Source organism: Acanthaster planci, linkage group LG21 (genome assembly GCF_054643075.1).
Source record: "Acanthaster planci isolate LZ-2023a linkage group LG21, COTS_SCS, whole genome shotgun sequence".
NCBI classification, from domain to species: Eukaryota; Metazoa; Echinodermata; class Asteroidea; order Valvatida; family Acanthasteridae; genus Acanthaster; species Acanthaster planci.
Genome location: NC_141797.1, coordinates 8,197,511 through 8,215,191, shown reverse-complemented (window position 1 = coordinate 8,215,191; position 17,681 = coordinate 8,197,511). Strand labels below are relative to the sequence as shown.

The 17,681-nt window shown below is 43.8% G+C and overlaps 1 protein-coding gene across 5 annotated transcripts in view; it reads right to left on the bottom strand.

Annotated features, from left to right (window-relative positions):
• LOC110983998 (nuclear pore membrane glycoprotein 210-like) overlaps nucleotides 1-14,528 on the bottom strand; it is a 56,103-nt gene extending 41,575 nt beyond the window's left edge. For 3 of the 5 annotated variants that reach the window (XM_087131213.1, XM_087131215.1, XM_087131216.1), the window contains exons 1-16: nucleotides 14,303-14,528; nucleotides 12,490-12,626; nucleotides 12,205-12,336; nucleotides 11,562-11,658; nucleotides 11,236-11,386; nucleotides 10,152-10,284; nucleotides 9,628-9,756; nucleotides 8,903-8,965; nucleotides 8,536-8,648; nucleotides 7,833-7,916; nucleotides 5,473-5,613; nucleotides 4,157-4,297; nucleotides 3,696-3,851; nucleotides 2,904-3,012; nucleotides 1,819-1,905; nucleotides 753-898 (exon numbers count right to left, since the gene is read on the bottom strand). In XM_087131213.1, coding sequence (XP_086987339.1) covers nucleotides 753-898; nucleotides 1,819-1,905; nucleotides 2,904-3,012; nucleotides 3,696-3,851; nucleotides 4,157-4,297; nucleotides 5,473-5,613; nucleotides 7,833-7,916; nucleotides 8,536-8,648; nucleotides 8,903-8,965; nucleotides 9,628-9,756; nucleotides 10,152-10,284; nucleotides 11,236-11,386; nucleotides 11,562-11,658; nucleotides 12,205-12,336; nucleotides 12,490-12,626; nucleotides 14,303-14,472 — 1,989 coding nt within the window. In that variant the 5' untranslated portion in view covers nucleotides 14,473-14,528. The remainder of the gene's footprint in view (nucleotides 1-752; nucleotides 899-1,818; nucleotides 1,906-2,903; nucleotides 3,013-3,695; nucleotides 3,852-4,156; nucleotides 4,298-5,472; nucleotides 5,614-7,832; nucleotides 7,917-8,535; nucleotides 8,649-8,902; nucleotides 8,966-9,627; nucleotides 9,757-10,151; nucleotides 10,285-11,235; nucleotides 11,387-11,561; nucleotides 11,659-12,204; nucleotides 12,337-12,489; nucleotides 12,627-14,302) is intronic. The other 2 variants (XM_022243759.2, XM_087131217.1) reach the window with 1 other exon arrangement.
• Between the last annotated feature and the right edge of the window lie 3,153 nt (nucleotides 14,529-17,681).

The window sequence follows — 17,681 nt, the reverse complement described above, 5'->3', positions numbered from 1 at the left end:
CAGTTTGTCATACCTGAGTCTTAATTATGTCGAGAATGAGGAATTTATCCAAAGGAACCAGCTCTGAATTTTTAGGCCTGTTGTCAAACTGTATAATCAATACAACAGAGGTAAATGATATCGTCTGGAATGCACTGTCCCCTCACTTTCTTTAAGTGCGTAAACTTCAATGTGAAAGTAGCGTGGGTACCAGTGAACACAAGTCCACATGTCATGTAGTCTGGTTAGTGGTCCCTGCATTACCTTATACCCGCTGCGGGGACTCGAACGAGTTTGTTATACGAGCGCAACCAGTGATCAAATTCCCTGGTTAAAAAAAATGACTAAATGAGCCACAACGGTCGCTCTTGACCTTCGAGAAGCTCTTCTGTCTCGTTTGCATGTACATGCTATCAGCAGAATGAGAAGTCTCACAGTGAGTGTGATATGCGGATATATCACCCTGTCATGTGATCATTCTGGGCCAATGAACAGACAGTATCCAAGACAGACGTATGACAATACAATTTCTTACATTCAATACTCAGTTTGAGAACAGCTGACTTTGCACCTGATCAGTTAATGCACAGAAGTCATTTGAAGAGTCTGGACTCGCAACGGCCTGAACCAAGGATTATTTGTGGTTGATTATTAAGAGTAATGGTTGTGTTCACTCCAAGGAGTTGAGGTGGTTTATAAGAATGCCTCTGGGCCCAGCGAGCAGTGGAAAATGTGATGTTGGGACGGACCATGGGGATTTGACGCTGCCTTACCTTCAAGGGCACGTATGCTGAGACTGTGATGGCGGCCTGGAGTCGTTGGCCCCCCTGCTCGTAGGCGACGGTGACCTGCGTGTGGCCCGGGTTGAGCGCCTTCACGGGGATCATGCGGCACGCACCGTTGACGAGATTGGCGGTTCCTGGGAAGGGGAAAAATGGTAAGAATGGATGGGAAAAGATGGGTCGATGTCAAATGGTGCGTGCAACCGCACGGAGCGGACTAGCAAAATCTTCTGGATTGAAACCGATTTTAGACTGGCAGCCTGATTAAAATATGGAATGGAAACAACATTTGAAATATGAGATATTGCAAAGGGTTCAAACATTTTTTTTAAATTTTAAAAAGTTTTAAGTTATAATGTTTTTCCTGCAGGGGAGTCTGCAGGCACGTGGACATAAAGAAACCAGAATGCCAACTTCTCTTTCAATTTTTTGGGGGGGTCCAATGATTTTATAAAGTCAGCTAGCTCTTAAAATTATATTGTATCAATATAATATAACTAATAATATAACATGTGTAATATACAAGATTATTTGTATATTGCGCAGTTATTGCCTTATGCTTGTTACACTATCCAAAATATTGACAAGGTATATTTGCAAGGTCTGTAATGGCTTTAACCAACTGCGCCACCTACATGTAAGTCACCTGACCTATAGCGGGTGTCAAATATCAACAATATGGCGTCCTTCCGTAGCAAAGTGTGCCACAAGTGTTGTTTACCAAAAATACTGCCCTTTTTCAGTACGGTACTCAGCACATCAGTAGTGTGAGTACTCAACTGACCGTCAGCTCGGTTTTTGGTACACGACACCTATGACACACTTCGCAACGAAAGGACGCCACGCTACCGATGTTTGACACCCACTATAGGTCAGGTGACTTAGGCGGTGCAGTTGGTCTATTCGGGAAGGGTTAACCCTAACACTCCTCAGTCCTCCAACAGGTGAAGGATTGAGGAGGGTTAGGGTTAAGGAAGTCAAAACATCGGCTGTTTCTTCATCTGTGATCATATCAACTGTCTTGGTGATTTATCGTCTTTCATACTTTCCCACTCACCTTCTGTTTGTTGGAAGATGGTGGTATCCGAGAGGGCAATGCTTATGGGCAGTGTACTGCAGTCGGTCAGGGCGGCTTTGAGTTTGCCTGCATCAGTTGAACAAGAAACAAAGGTACCTGATGAACAAAGAGAATTGACAGGGGTAGGATTCTAACCCAAGACCTCCAACATCCTGCCCTATAATATACGGGCAGGGCGCAGTCGGTCAGGGCTGCTTTGAGCCGGCAAAACCTGCGTTAGAAAAGAACAGGATTTGATGGACAAAGAGAATTGACCGAGGTGGGATTCTAACCCGAGACCTCTATAATCCTGTAATGGCACTCTGCCTCCTACATACCATTAGAGAGTTTATTCATCAGGTGTTAGTCCGAAACCATGCGATTCATACATGTCCCATGGCAAGCAATCGTGCCAAACTTTATAAGACAAATATGGCAAATTGCAAATATCGGCAATGTTGAAAACCTGGAAGGATCACTCAGAGAGGGTACAGGTCTCTATTCAAAAACAGAAAGTATGAATATTCATCGCCCACGGAAACTGTTATCAGCATGCTCTCGTGTTAGGAACTCCAAAGCCTTCAACAAAAAGTTAATGTTTGTTTGTGGAAATAATCTTGGTTATAATCATCTCTCAAAAATACATGTCACATAACATTTCCGCTCTTCGACCATTTCTGCTAAGAAATGTTTCCGGCGCTTAGCACGTTTCTGTGCAGGGTTCCTGCGCAGGGTTCCTGCACCTAAAGGACAATTATATTCCATGACTTTTCCGTAACTTTTCAATGACCAAATTATGAAAAATCCATGACCCAATAATGCAATTTCTTTGACTAGTCTAACTTGTGAAGTTGCAAATAAAATCACGCATTTTATGTACTTATTTCTGATAACAGAATCACACAGTGTTTGAAAAATTCCATGACTTTTCCATGACTTTAGTCATTTTACAAAATTCCATGACTTTTTCAGGCCGCAGGAACCCTGCTGTGCCAATCAACTGAAGCGTGCATTGCACCCAGCAGACTGCACAGAACCACTCAAACATATCCCCCCACCAAAGTCAGACCAGGTGCAGTACTCACCGGGGGGTACGAGGGCATAGCCAGCCAGCGGGAGGTCAAGGGTCGATCCTACCAACGCCTCCACGGTGGTGTCCAGGAAGGCAATTTCACTGGGTGGCAGCACGTACACCTGCAACGTCACAAAACGACCGGCTCTGCAATTTAGATGGGCCCACAAACTCTACTTCTCTTGAGTTTAAAATACGCCGAGTTTTACCACCCATTAACCCTCCTATGCTGAAGTCACTCTTTGGGTCATTTGGTGAACACCTCAAAGAAGCACAGCTGTGTCGTGTTGTGCACTGCACCAACAGTCCCTCACAGGAATATCAGATTGCACTTTTGTGCTGCCCAACAACTGTGCTTCACTGTTTCATGTGCGTCATTGTGCAGTAAACCAAATGCAGTGAAGAGGACTGCACAAAAGACCCTGGGTCATTTTGTGCTGACAACCTACTGTGTACACACTGAACCTGTGCATGTTTGAGTTCCATATAGAAACTACAGGCTCACCAGTGACTGTGGGCATTTGTGCACATTTGTGCAGTAAAACCATAGGAGGGTTAATTAGCACCTGTGCAACACTAGTCACCGGTTCGTCTAGAAAACTGTAGTAGCCTTCGGTTTTTCGGGCAGAAGAGGGAGAAACAGACTAAGGAGGTTGGGGTCTTTGATTCAAAAACAGCTTTGATGACTTTTGGCTCATTTGTTTGGATTGGGTCAGTTTGTTCTCTCCCTACCCCGTCTGCACGGCCACCCAAGACAAAGGGCGTCAGGGAATTTCGATACCGGGTGACAAATACCATGGCCCACCTTGCTCAGCCCGTAGTGGGCCGGGTTGCGATTGTCGGCTGCCGTCACGTTGGTCGCACCCATCTCCGTCGCCGTGCTGACGATCCCGTGGACATTGACCGTGGCGATGTTTCGGTTGCCTGGCGTCCAGACGTAGGTGCCTGTTCCCCCAGTGGCCTAACAAACAAAAAAAACCCAAAAAATTCTTGAAAGGGCGTGAACCAAATTAGTCTGACTGGACATATAAGTTATTTTACGTAATACGACAGCACTCGTCTGTTTCCCTGTGATGGTACAAGACTTGGCAGGACATAAAAAATTCACACTTCCAGCCTTGGTAGAATTCGCTAAAACAGCACGTGACAAAGAGAACCATCATAGGCAAAATGTTCACGACGTCCAGACTGAAAGCTTCCGGCACTAAAATTTGTCTGGTCAAAATACTCTGGGATGGTTTGAGTTGTTAACGACTATTCTCATACCTTGAGGGTGTACTGATATGGAATGGGCTTTCTCGGCTGCCACGGAAACACCAGAATCTCGGGCTGCACCCTGATGGGATCGAAGATCTCAGCCTCCTGGGTGTCTCTGATTGGAACCTTGAATTTCTCTAGTTCTCCGTCCTGCATGCGACAAATGACAAAGGTTGTAAAATGTATGACATATGACAAATGACATATAACATATGACAAAGGACCAGGAAGCTTTGGATAAATCTCAAAACGTGATCAATGCCTCGTTCCACATTTGGCAAACACCAGAAAGACTTTATTGTCTCAGAGATGTGGAACTTGTTATGGACACAGACACTCCTTTATTTTTCCGAAAACTTGTACTTTTCCATCCGCTGAAATCACTGACGTTCGATTTCTTCTTAAGAACGCCTTCAAACTCTCTTAGCTCCAGGAATGTATTTTCTACAATTTTCAATAACCTATCTTGAAATTATGCTTTTTCTCTTTGAAATTTCATGACTCATGCATGAACTTAACCCCTTCACACCAGGAGACGTTGACAGCCGCGGCTTTGTGTGAGGATTAGTGCATACCACACAGTCTATTCACCATGCAGCTGCGGTTTCAATGTGGGCCTGCTGCTGGACAGAGCTTTGCATGCTGGGCCAACCGCAGCCCAGCAGTCACGGTCAAAAGAATCCCGGCGTGAAGGGGTTAAAATAATAACAAAAATATTTGTTTTGATTCAAGAGCGTCTACCCTCTATCTCTCTCAGTCTGTCCAGCAACTCTTTAGAAATTAGACATGACATCAGCTTTTACATTAAATAAATGATGCGGGGAACCAATTCCTGCATCACAAAACAACAATGAGTTCACCGCAGGTCCGGTCCAGTTAAAAGTCCGTTCATTGGAAGGATCAGACACGGAAGGTTGAACAATGACAAAGGAATGCTCTTGTCACAGTTCACTCGAAAAGTGTGAGACTTGTTCAAAGACTGGGGAGTCAGGTTGGCGTAGTGGTTCTTTCCTCGCCTTCCGACTCTGCGGTTCAGGTTTGAATCCTGGCATGGTCTACATGTGGATTGGGTTTTCAGTTCCAACCTGATTCTGTGGGTTTTACCCAGAATATTCCTTTGGGGTTTTCCTCCCACCTCTAAAACTGTGACTGCTTCTCACTGTCTCCTCTCTACGGGTTTCTCCAGGCTTGCGAGCTACAGTGCCTAGGGCGCTTTTGAGAAATTGTTGGTGCCGTTACCAAAAATAATTTATAACAACAATAACAATGACATTTGATGGTCTTCTGATGGCATTGTGACTGCCTCCTGACAGGAGACTACTCACCGGCTTGACGATGGCCACCAGCGCCGCTTCAATCTCCGTCAGGCCGCTCTGCCGCGTCCGCACGTAGTGGTAGGTGCCGTTGACGGTGGAATGCAACACATCAAAATACTCGCTGACAAAGTCGGCCTCGATGCGAATGTTCTGAAAAGGGGGACGAATTGGGAGGCAAAAGAGTTTTACAGATTGATGTTGAATAAAAAAATGAGCGGTGCAGGTGCCTCTCGGGAAACTAATGCAGCACCTCTGCAAAGTTTGTGAGACAAATTGAGTCAACTCAATCAGTAATTCAAAGGTAAAATATCAAATATCAAATATATAAAAAGCTATTAACCCTAACCCTACATAATACTACAAACTACTACTTGCAGTAAAATGCAGTACTGAGCGCTGTCGCTTGAAAGAGGATATGACTTTATTGTTCTGTGAAGCCGTAAGATACAATAGATAAGACAATGTACCATACAGAGCTGTGGCACTATGAATGCATGGCTTTATTGTTCTCTGTACAAGTAACAATGGAAGTAACCTAGCCAGAAGTAGTAATCTGTAGTGCTAGGTCCTTCAGGCTCAGGCTATTACTTAGTATTTTGTAGTACTGTGTAGTGTAAGCCAAACAATATGCTTGGCGGTTAGGGTTAACCTAATCCCCTAGGGTGTATGTAAAATCACATTGAAATTGGAGGATTCAGGACTGTCAGTGCTATTACTGACTATTTTTAAGAAAATGCAACCAATGTTATAAAGTGAGCAAAAACATTCACATCAGAAAGAAATCTTGTGAATCGGACTTTTGTACTTGTATAGCATGGGTTTTAGGAACTTTCTCTGCTATTTGAAACACCAAAACACATGCGGTAAAAACTGATGATTAAGAATTTGTTAGTCAACACTCTAAAAATTTTAAAAATTTAAAAATCGTTAACAACAAACGGTGAACACAAAGGAAAAGCAGTTCCAATACAGATACATAAAATCTACAATAAAAACTCTTTCTTGTTTTCCTTATTTTTCAAATGTCTGCTAACATGCAACTCAGAGATATTTTCATTTCTTACCAGAAACACTCTTTTAGTGGGTTATTTGTTCTCTTAATTTTTAAAATATCAACACCATGCACTGTTTGACTTTCACATATTACACTCAAGACTGCAACACACACTGCTGTGATTTTTTTAACGCGGTGACCAGCCAAGACCAATGTGCAATGTACAGCTTTTTGGCTGGTAACCTGCCGGTGCCAAGCAGATATCTTCTGCACTTAGCAAATTTCCGAACCAACCCAAGCAACTCCCTCAAGTTACCATTGAGGAAACGGTCTGCTTCGTGAATAAATCACTCTAAGGCGGCATTCCCGAGGGGAATTCTGCGCAGTGGAACGGCAGCCAGTTTGGGAAAGAGAACGACGCGTGCCAAAAGGAAAGTTCAGACTGAGCCAGTCCCTAATATCCAAGGTCAAATCTGAATAAGCCTTTTTCAAGTTAAATTTGAATAAAATCTGGTACACTGAGTTCTTTAAATTCACATAAACATAACAACTGGAATTCTCCATACTAAAGCCACTATTGCTATACCTCGTGATTTGGGGCAAGCTTTTGCTTAGTTACATAAGAGACGCCTTGCAACAATACACTGTTCTCAATGGAAAAGAAGGGCACAAAGGAACCAGTCCATTCCAGAGCTGGTGATCGCTAAGCAAAAGCTTGCCACGAATCACAAAGTATAGCAACAGTGTCTTTAGTCTGGGGAATTCAAATTGTTACGTTTCTATGCAATCAGATAACACAGGGTACCAGATTTTATTCCAATTTAACTCCCAAGTGGCTTATTGCATAGCTGCTGCACCAGGAACTGCATAATCCTGTGTACAAGGTCTGCAGACGGAGTGTCGCTTTGTCTCACACCATGACTATTGTACACGCCACTTGGTGGTTCAACCCATGACATAATGCGATGAATGGACAGGCCTGTGGCAATGGGCGTACGTCAGGCCACACAGGACAGTGAGACCACGTTATTTGGCCTTTGGTTGGATGTGCACCTTGAGACCTTGAGCTGTGACTGATTTTTGGGTAGTTTCTAGCAACAAAAAAGCTTCAGGAGTTAGGTTCTAACGAAATTCCTCTGCATAATTCCATCGCTTCTCCTCAAAAATGCAAATTGCTCGGACTTGAACATCTTCCTGTTATTATAACACTTAAGCAGCAACAGTTGGCAATGTTATTAAAAATTTCTACCAAGAACCCACATCCTCTCCAATATTCAGACATGCGAAACGCAACTCAACTTCCCAAAACAGGAAAACTTAACAACTTTTCAGCAAAGCATGAAGCATCGACAATCGGAACTCCACTACGTGATACCTCACAGGGTGAGGGCTGTACACTGTCACTGTCGTCCTCGCGCTCTCCGTAGCGGTTATCGAGACGACAGGCTGACCTATCCTGCTAGTCAGTGACACAAAGATTAGATTTCTCCACACAGGAGCACTTCCCAAATCTGGCAGAGTTGTGAAGCTTTGGGGAAGGAGGAGGCTTTTCAGCACGGGATGTTTACTCAGTTTTACTCAATTTACTCACACGGAGAAAACCACTTCACCACTGCTAGTGGGCAAATGAGTTCTATATGTAATTATGGGATAAGTCAAGTTGAGTCCTACTCGTGATTGGCCGAAGGTCTGTTTGTGGCGGCCCGGGAAATGGAATTGGAAAGTGGAATTCTTTCTTCACTACTTTCACTGGAATTTTGTGACCACAAAATCTATTACGTCAATCTCTGCTAAGAGCGCTCTTTGCACGTTAATTTTTACAATTCAAAACTGGATAGTGCGGGTGAGCAATATTTGTAATGAAACTCCATCTTCAACAACACTGATAATTTTCAAAGGCCCGCAACCAAATGTTTTCACAAGGAAAATTTTCAGGTCTATCCAGGGTGGGGGGGAAATTCTCCCATCGGCACACAAAAATCTCTTCCATGAACGAAACCTGTGCATACGTGACTGGACAGCAAAGTGCTTGACTGACCGAACGATGGTCTAGCGCTGACAAACCGCGGGAGACTCACCGGTATGTCAGCCGGAAACATCTTGTGGCTGTCGCGGTCGTATATCTCGATCAGAATCTCGTAGAAGCGCCCCGTCTCCAGCACCCAGTTCTTACCGGGCAACACCACAAATCCTGAAACGGATAGAACATACAGTGTTATGCAACACAATTTGTGAGGTGCGAACGGAACTTACGGTAGGGCTGAGTCAACTCGAATAATTCACTATTCGAATACTTGACCTTCAGTTCAATCGAATATCTGAATATTTTGGTCTTACCGACCAGCAGATTGCGACTGGCAAAAACTCTAGTTTCTGAACTCGTCAAGTCCTATCCTCAAGTCGTCGCATTCAGCAAGGTGCATCCCCTGCTTATGGCGGGCTTACCTAGGTACTTCGGTTCGATGACGTGAATGGTGGAGCTTGGCATACTGGCTACTTCCTTGATGTCTGACGACCAAAGTTGAAAGGGAAAATAACGCCTGAAAAAGTGACAGAGCGCTGTTGGCTCTTACGATTGAGACATCAAAAGAGGTGGTTTGTCAGCTTGTTGGGGGCAGTCCATAAAGTACGTGCGTACGAAATGTCGACTTTTCAGATCCCTGCCCCCCCCGTGCGCATGGCTGACGTAGTAGCTCCAACCCCCCCGCACACATTCCACAATTACTGGTGAGGGGCGTTGGCACTAGAGGATAAATGGTGGGGCGGACAGCAGCGGATACTGTTTTTGAATGGTTTTTCTATGCACAAAAGCCGATCCTGGTACTTATTTGTAAGAGAAAGTGTCTACTATGAAGAAGATTCGTTACAGGCATATTTTCGGTTTGCATACGGTAGGCACTGGCTTGAACACGCCTCTGTACGCATGGTGTACGCAACGGCACCATCCCCCCCTCGTGCGTACGTACTTTATGGACGACCCCTTGCTTGGTAGTTGAGAACAATTTAGGGCAAAACTCCAAATAAATGTATTTGATATCAAATAATGCTAAATTTCAAAGTCCCGATCAACGGTTTAAAACAAAAAAATGAAACAGATAAAGCTGACTAACCTACGGGTAAACTCCTTTATCTGAGATTTAAATCTAGACACTGATTGTTTTAAAGGATACTCTTATCTCGGAGAACGACCTCGGTGGTACCCAGTGACACACCGGTTACCGTTGATGTAGCATCCTCTAGACTGGCTATGCCGCTGTCCTTAATCTGCAGCTTGTACTGTGTGGATGGCATGGGAACCACTACGAGGGGGTCGGAGAAGAGGAGAAAAACTAAATTAGAACACCGATGTCCTGCAGAGACCCAAAACTAGTTCTACAGCTTCTGAACACAGCTTCCAATAACTTCCAGGAACTTCCCAGCATTTCCAGGGAATTCTTTGAACTTCCAGGAACAGAGCTCTGAACAGCCAAGATCTTCCTGGAACACTCAAGAATTTTGAAGATCTTCCAGGAACTATCCCAGCACTTCCAGGAGTTTCCACAAACTTCACAAAAAGTAATGTGAAAAGTTTCTCAGGAACATAAAAATTTTACAGATCTTCCTTGCACTCCGAGGAACTTCAAGGAAAAGTTCAGCTTTCAGAAAGCTTCCAGGAACTTCTGGTTTTTTCCCAACACCTCCTGGCAGAACTCACCCGTGATCTTGCCCTGCTTCAGCTTCTCCACCTGGTACCTGATCTGGGCATGGACGAGGATGTAGATGTCGTGGGCGGGGTTGAGCATCAGGTGGTCAATGACGATAACCCTGGTAACACTTGGCTTCACATCCTGTGAAAACAAAAAGAATGCAGGAATTGCAGTTTTAGTACTTTAGTACTTTTAGTACTTTTTGTAGTTTTAGTACTTTAGTACTTTTTGTAGTTTTAGTACTTTAGAACTTTTAGTACTTTTTGTAGTTTTAGTACTTTAGTACTTTTTGTAGTTTTAGTACTTTAGTACTTTTAGTACTTTTTGTAGTTTTAGTACTTTAGTACTTTTTGTAGTTTTAGTACTTTAGAACTTTTAGTACTTTTTGTAGTTTTAGTACTTTACTATTTTCTCACGCTGTATCTTGTGACCCCCGTTCAAACCCCAAACACACTGTTTTCACACAAAGCCCATTTTACCAAGACAGGTCAGCTGTTAAGCATACACGTTCCACTGACTGCCACAGCGCTGCCTTGAACTTCAAATGACCCCAGCAACAAAACCATGTGGACTTGAGTTGAGACTTTACATTTGTAGTGAAACTGGGTAACCCTGCATGTGCACATGTGGCCCATCTATTTCACAAGGGTAAGGATCTACGTTCAGTGGTCCAAAGGCAGTTCGCCCAGCCATTAGGCGTGTTTTGGTGTCGGTAAACCAACTTTAGGTCTCTGATCACGATCCAGATCTAAAAGAAACAAACAGGCTGCAAGTTTAAAAAGATCAGGGACACCTGAGTTCTTAAGGTGGAACCCATCACTCCAGTTGTGACAGATCAAAAGATTAACTGTGGCTCTTTTAGGAATAAGTCTGTCAACAAAGATTTGCGTGGTGCACCAACATCCCATAAGCAAGTGTGTGTACTCCTGGTCATAGCCGGTCAATTTAGACACCACCTAAGGCTGTGTCCAATTTACATGGCTGTGGCTTCAAATTACACACAACGCTATAGGCAGTGCCTGCAGCCACTGTCATAGACTCATGCATAATTTCAAGCCACAGCCAATTAATTCGGACAGGGCTGCGGTGTACCTTGAATCCCGGAGAGGTCAACTTGGCCATGACCTTTGCTGACCCCGCCCGGATGCCCTCGATCAGGATGCGGTCCCCCTGCTTGCCTTGCTCCTCCATCCTCTCAATGTACTTGGGCGGGTCGTAGGGCGACTCATGGTAGGTCACCAGCCTGTGTCAGAGGTCAACTTGGGGTCAGATTTTTATCAAGGCAAACAGACACATCCCGAATTCGTGATGTGTCAAAAACTTACTGAAATCCAACACAGGGTGGTTGACAGCAAAACACATTCATTTGCAAAACAGGAAACCTAGGTTTGAAGATGCGCTGCTGTCTGAAGACCTACCTTAGGATTGTCTTGGCGTCCACGACGATGTCAGCATCGTTGTCGGAGAGCAGGGACCATTCAAATTCTAGGCCCTCTAAACTGCTAAATGTATTCCCTGTTTGGAGAGTGAGAAGTAACAGGAATGTGAAAGGCACAATTGGAAACTGCTATTGTAGCTTTGTCGCAGCCTCTCCAGATGGGTTGGTTCGAATCCCGCCAAAGCTGCATAGCTGTCCCCAGGCAAAGAGTTTTACAGAAGTTCCTCCCCCTTCCCAGGACTAGACTAGACCCAAAAAAGGACCCTGAAACAGAAGTCCTTCTTACTCGGTAAGTGGACGGCCTTTCAAAGACCCCAGTAATACACCAGATCTTTAAATAAAAATACCTACGGACAGTTGGATATTTTGGAAGACTGAATAGGGAAAGACGAGTCTGCTATAAAGAATTCGCCACTGCTTATCAGCATAGTGCTGGACTTCAGATAAGTTCCTTGTAAGAATCCATAAGGGATCAGGTCAGATATCCAGTTTACAGCAGCGTTTTACGATGAGATGATTTATTTTCTCAAGCTCATCACGACCATGGGAATCAAGCCAGCAGGTGTCGCATGCTTTCCACGACAAGTGGACAGATTTCATTTCTGTTCCTGTGGGATACAAACCTTCATCGTCAAGAGCCCTGACTTCAAATTCTTCGGGGGAATCGCCGAGATACAGCACCCTGGTGGTGGTGACTATGTCGATCAGATCAATGGTGTCCACAATCACGTCACATCGGATGGTCTGGCCACTTGCTGAAAAAAAAGAGGATTTGGGTGGTAGTTGATGCTCAACATTAAGCAAATTGTGCTACGGTCAGCAAAAAAATGTTTGACGGAAATTGGGCCTAGGTCTATGGCGCCGCCTTTTACCCTAATGTACATTGATGGGCGTACGTTGTCACCAACCTGCTTCCTCGGCAAAGATCACAGTGGTCATCTGAGTTGGGTGGGTGGACAGAGCGGTCACTTTTGCCCTGTGGGAACACTTCCCATCCTTCCCCTCAATGGGCTTGACCGAGGCGACCTCTGGCCGCGAAGATCGCCTGATAACAAAATTCAAACGATTGTTGTGTTAAACCTGGTCATTTTGAGGACAGAGGCCTACATCATTACATCTAACAATGCTACCAGCCACATTCGTGTAAACTCATAAGGATATCTTACTTGGACCTCCTCAACAAAGATTGGGCAGAATTTCACCCATGAGTGCCTGTCCTCAGTGTGCCATCTAGCAATGGCTGACCTTCACGACCATATGCCACATGGATTCTTCATACTGAGAATATGTATAACTCAGTGAGGGAACTGTTAATTTGAGATCTCATTTTCTCAACAGGAAATTGGATTACAATTTGTCTTTGTTTTGCATACAGAAGCTCGCCTATTTAATTTCCAATTTAAAAATTTTTTGAAATGTAACAATACACTGAAATAAGGCACTTATCACCCTCCTTATTAACAAGAATTTCAAGCTTTACAGTCAAAATTCACACTCCTTTTCATGCACAAAATAATAAGCTTGTTGTGTCATGCCTGCATTACACCTGTCCACAAAATCCCAAAAGTTCAAAAACGTAACCAAAAATCCCTGCTTCAAAATGTACATACAGTATTTGTTTTCTTTGCAGAATCCAATGGAATCCAAACTTAACCTTATAACATCCTCTCCAACTTCAAAACGAAAGAGGAAAAAAATTTTACAAATTCATCAGCCCCTCGACCAACGACCAGACACAAGCACAGTGAGTGATACATTGTGGGGTAATGGAGCTCAATCGTTTTTTGTCAGTGGCACAGGGTGTCCATGTACATTTCATTCATTTATTTTTCGATTTGAAAACGAAAACCACAAATCCAAAAAACAAGTCATTTTCGCATTCAAAACAAAAATTGAAAATAGAAAAATGAGTCATTTCCCATTTTTCGTTTTAAAACCAGAAAATTAAAAAAAGAGAAACAAGCCATTTTTCGTCTTTCATTTAAAACTGAAAAATGACAATCACTTTCTTTTCTTATTTTTCAATGTGAAAACGAACATCATAATTTATTGATCTACTTTTTGACAATATTTGAAGACTGAAAAACAGCTTCATTTTTCATTCTGTAATGTACACTGTAAGCACGCATGCAAAAATGGAGCAACCCGAATTTTTCCCATTCTGAAAGACAACTTTCCTTTTGAGAAGTGCTCAGAGACATTCATGAGTATTTACAAGTCTGGCGAAATTACGAAACTGGGATTAAACTAAATTTCAAACAAGGCTGTTACACCCAACTATGATTCATGACAGTAGCGTCTGTCCCCAGTTGGGACAGTCCCAACTATAGTGCTGCAGTTGGGCCAGCCCAACTATGGTTGGCCAATATCTGTAGAAAATTTCTCAACCTTCCCCGAGTTTATGCAGCTCATGTTGATGCTAGTTGAATGTGTTGACACTAAATAGCATGACCGCTAAAAAGATTATATTTTCGTTTTCAACATGAAAAACATGATAAACAAGAACGACCAGAATTTTGGGCAGAAAGAAACAACTTTTTTTCTTCCTTTTTCAATTTCAAATCGAATAACAAATGAACAAAACGCACAAGGACCCAAATGGGATGCCCTCAAGTTTCCAGATGTAGGAAAATTGCGCAAAGGTCGAGTGATCCCACAAATCGTGCATGCACATGATACGGTGATGCACTGGATAGTTGGAGATATTAAAACGTTACCCACCATTTATAACAGCTATCAGAGGCCTCTAGGGTGAAATTTATTGGCGTGGTTGCAAAATAAGGTAACATTATTCTAGGCACGTTGAGTTTGTGACATTCACTTCCAAGAATGAAGGCAAAAATAACCAAAAATTCGATCTTATTAGAAATGACCGCCATTTTCAACCACATGATGCATGCGCATGCATGGACCGGACTCTGGAAGAATAAGTCTTATCAATGACCCCACATTTGCACAATGAAATCAGAAGTGGCACGGCACCAGGCTGTCAGTTGACGACCGCCCTCAATGTGCGGGCTTGTTTTATTCGTGTAACACCACGTGCCCGGGCGCGGCGGGCGGCGGGCGGCGTTCATGCATAGGGCGCAACTTTAGATTAAAACTAAAAGCCAGTTCTACCATAAAGAGTGGTGGGGGTTCAGTTGTACTAAGATATAATTATAAATGATAAACCTTAACTTTTGCTTAATCCATAAAATTCATCAATATTTTTACAACAACCCGTTTTAGTCCAAGAATAATTTTCCATTTTTTTGTATTTCAATTTTGGCACAATTGATTTCAACTTTCAAATTTGCTACAACCAAACATGAACACACAAACAGAAACAAACACGAATCCTGACAAATTTATTGACAAACTTTCCCGACGCCAAAGTTCAAAGTTTAGCTCCCCCCCAAAAAAAGTCGGTCTCAGGTCAGCGCGCGCCGATTTTGAACGTGCGCGTCAATTTTTTTTCAATTCTTTCTCAAATTTTTTCAAATACAGCGCCCTCTATTTCCGGACCGCCACAAGTCCAAGTTTCCCCGGCTGGCCACAAGTCAGAGGGGCAATTTGTTCACTTTGACATATGCAGCAAGGTATGCTTTGTGTTGGTCATTGTCTCGCAGGAATCTAGGGAATTCCTTTCAGACATCTTGGGGGGCTGTGTTAAGTAACAATAGTCTGGAATGTGTACAGGGATTGGACATGTTGGGGGGGGGTACCCCTCGGTCTCATTTCTTGCTGGGTATACACTTTGAAGGAATTGGGACCAGACTAATTCATGGGTAGCTCGTACCCTATACCCAGAAAGAAATGAGACCGAGGGGTAACCCCCCAACATGTCCAATCACTATACACATTCCAGACTATTGTTACTTAACACATTCCCCCCTCCAAGATGTCTGAAAGGAATTCCCCAGATTCCTGCGAGACAATGACCAATACAAAGCAGGGGGGTTCTCTCCGTCTCATACCTTGCTGCATATGTCGTACCCGGTGGCAGAGCTGTTACGACTGCGTATTGTAGTCGAACAAAAAGGGTGGACCATGGGTAGCCTGCAACTTGCAAAGTTGCAGCCAGCTGATTAACAAAAAAATAATGGCGGCATGGCCGTACGTGCGACGTATAACCAGAAGTAGTACTGGCCTTTGCTCCTTGATTAAACACACTCATTTCCGTGTTCAATGTCAGTCTTAAAAAGCCAACCTCTCCCCCAAGAAAAAACCCGCATCGCTGCATTAATTCTGGAACTTGGGGGGGAGGGCTTCATACTTGATTAATCTGTTCCGTAATCAGATGCAAGTCAATGAACTGACAGAGAATACCACAAAGAGCATTCCAGGGGCTTCATTTGCAGTGTTGTCTATGTACTCTACACGGCCTGGCCTCTACGTGGCACACTTGATTTCTCTCCTCTGATGCCTTCAAAGCCGAAGCAATATTTTTACTTCAAATATTAAAAACAACTTTGATTCTACTCACATAGTTCAAAGTTCCATTTTTACATTAACCCTAACAGTCCTAAATCCTTCACCTGTTGGAGGACTGAGGACTGTTAGGGTTAATGGCTCCAATTTTTTTCTCCTGAAGGGCAAAATGAACTCTTTTACATGCGACCCCCCAAAAAATCTAACAAACCTGTGGTCAAGTCTGTAAGTGGAGATATAAATAACAATTAGTATTTCTTTGGAGGGGTAATTAACTTTTGAGAACTTTTTAATATTTATGTGAAATTTTGGAAGTGTCCCCATATGCCACGTTAGGGAATGCTTGTATCAGCTGAATTCGTGTCCAATCTCCGGACTCCGCCGGTATCGAATTTTGGACGAAATTTCATGACACTAAAATTGTTCATACACAAGGCTTTGCTACGAGTAATAAGTCACTGATAAAATCAAGGTCTCTAACGCTGTCTGGTTCCCAGACTAAACAGATCCCGACTGTGTTTGGCATTGGTCAACTATGGGGAGTTAATGGCGAAGGGAATGGCCCAAATCGAAACCAAAATTTCACGGACTTCTTCAAACTGGAAATCGTCCAAAGAAATACATCGGTGGTTTGATGGGATGAATGATCCATACACGCAAAAGGGATTTCATAGATGGCGTTTTCGCCGGAGTCTCCACTATTTAGATTGACTGTTTGTGGAGCCAAGGATACGCAGGGGGTCCAGTAGACACGCCCCCAGTCTGGGGATAGCTTGAATCGAGCACTTGGTTTGTTTGGTTACTTCCCTTGCCTGCGGTTAGTGTTGAATGTGAGTGACCACTAGGCTTAAATTAAGTTCTGTGAAAGGTTAAGGTAGGAATGTATCTGATGTTTCGTGCTTTCAGTGATTTTTTTTTTCAATTTTAATCGATTATGACGTATTTCCGCTCCAGGCAGTTCCGGTACTTCGCGCTTGGAGGAAGGCACAATATCGGAGTCCTAGCTTCGGACATCGAATATAAGCGCCTTCTTCTTGTTCTCTTCCTGTTTGGCAAAGGTAGTTGTCTCGAGCAAGGTCTTTAATTGCTACATTTTTAGTGAGCTTTTTGAGGAAGTCTCAACTAAGTTTGAGCTAATGGATGGGGCCCTTAATGAGGTTGTCATGGTGTATCTGCGGCCGGTCTTCCTTTGCGACTCGCATCCGAGTCCGTCAGGCTCTATGCATGTAGGCCTATACAGGCGACAGTGACCGTCCTCCAGCCCCCGGTCCTTACCAGTGGCCGGTACTGATTGAGGTGGCCTCATTTCTTGCGGAGGTTTCTTCCAGGACTGGTGAGACATCACTTCGAGACTGGTGACACGATTTATAGTGCACTGGACGGGGCTCTCCTCCATTCTGCAGGGAGCCTTAACTTCTGCCTTGCCTCACCTTGGGTGCAGCTGGGCCGAAAGGGGCTAGATTGTGTTGAGGTGATAAGTGCACGTCCAGTGAGGAAAAAATGCAAGGTCCTTTCTCCATGGTTGTCGTTAGGGCTCGGTCTGAAGCAGCTGGTATGCCAATATAAGACATGAGAGAGTTCAGCCATCGCGTTAATCCTGCCCCAGGCGGACACAAAATTTTACTGGGCACGAACCAGGGCCTGGATGATCAAACAGAATTGTATTCTGCGACCCAGTCGTAGCTAC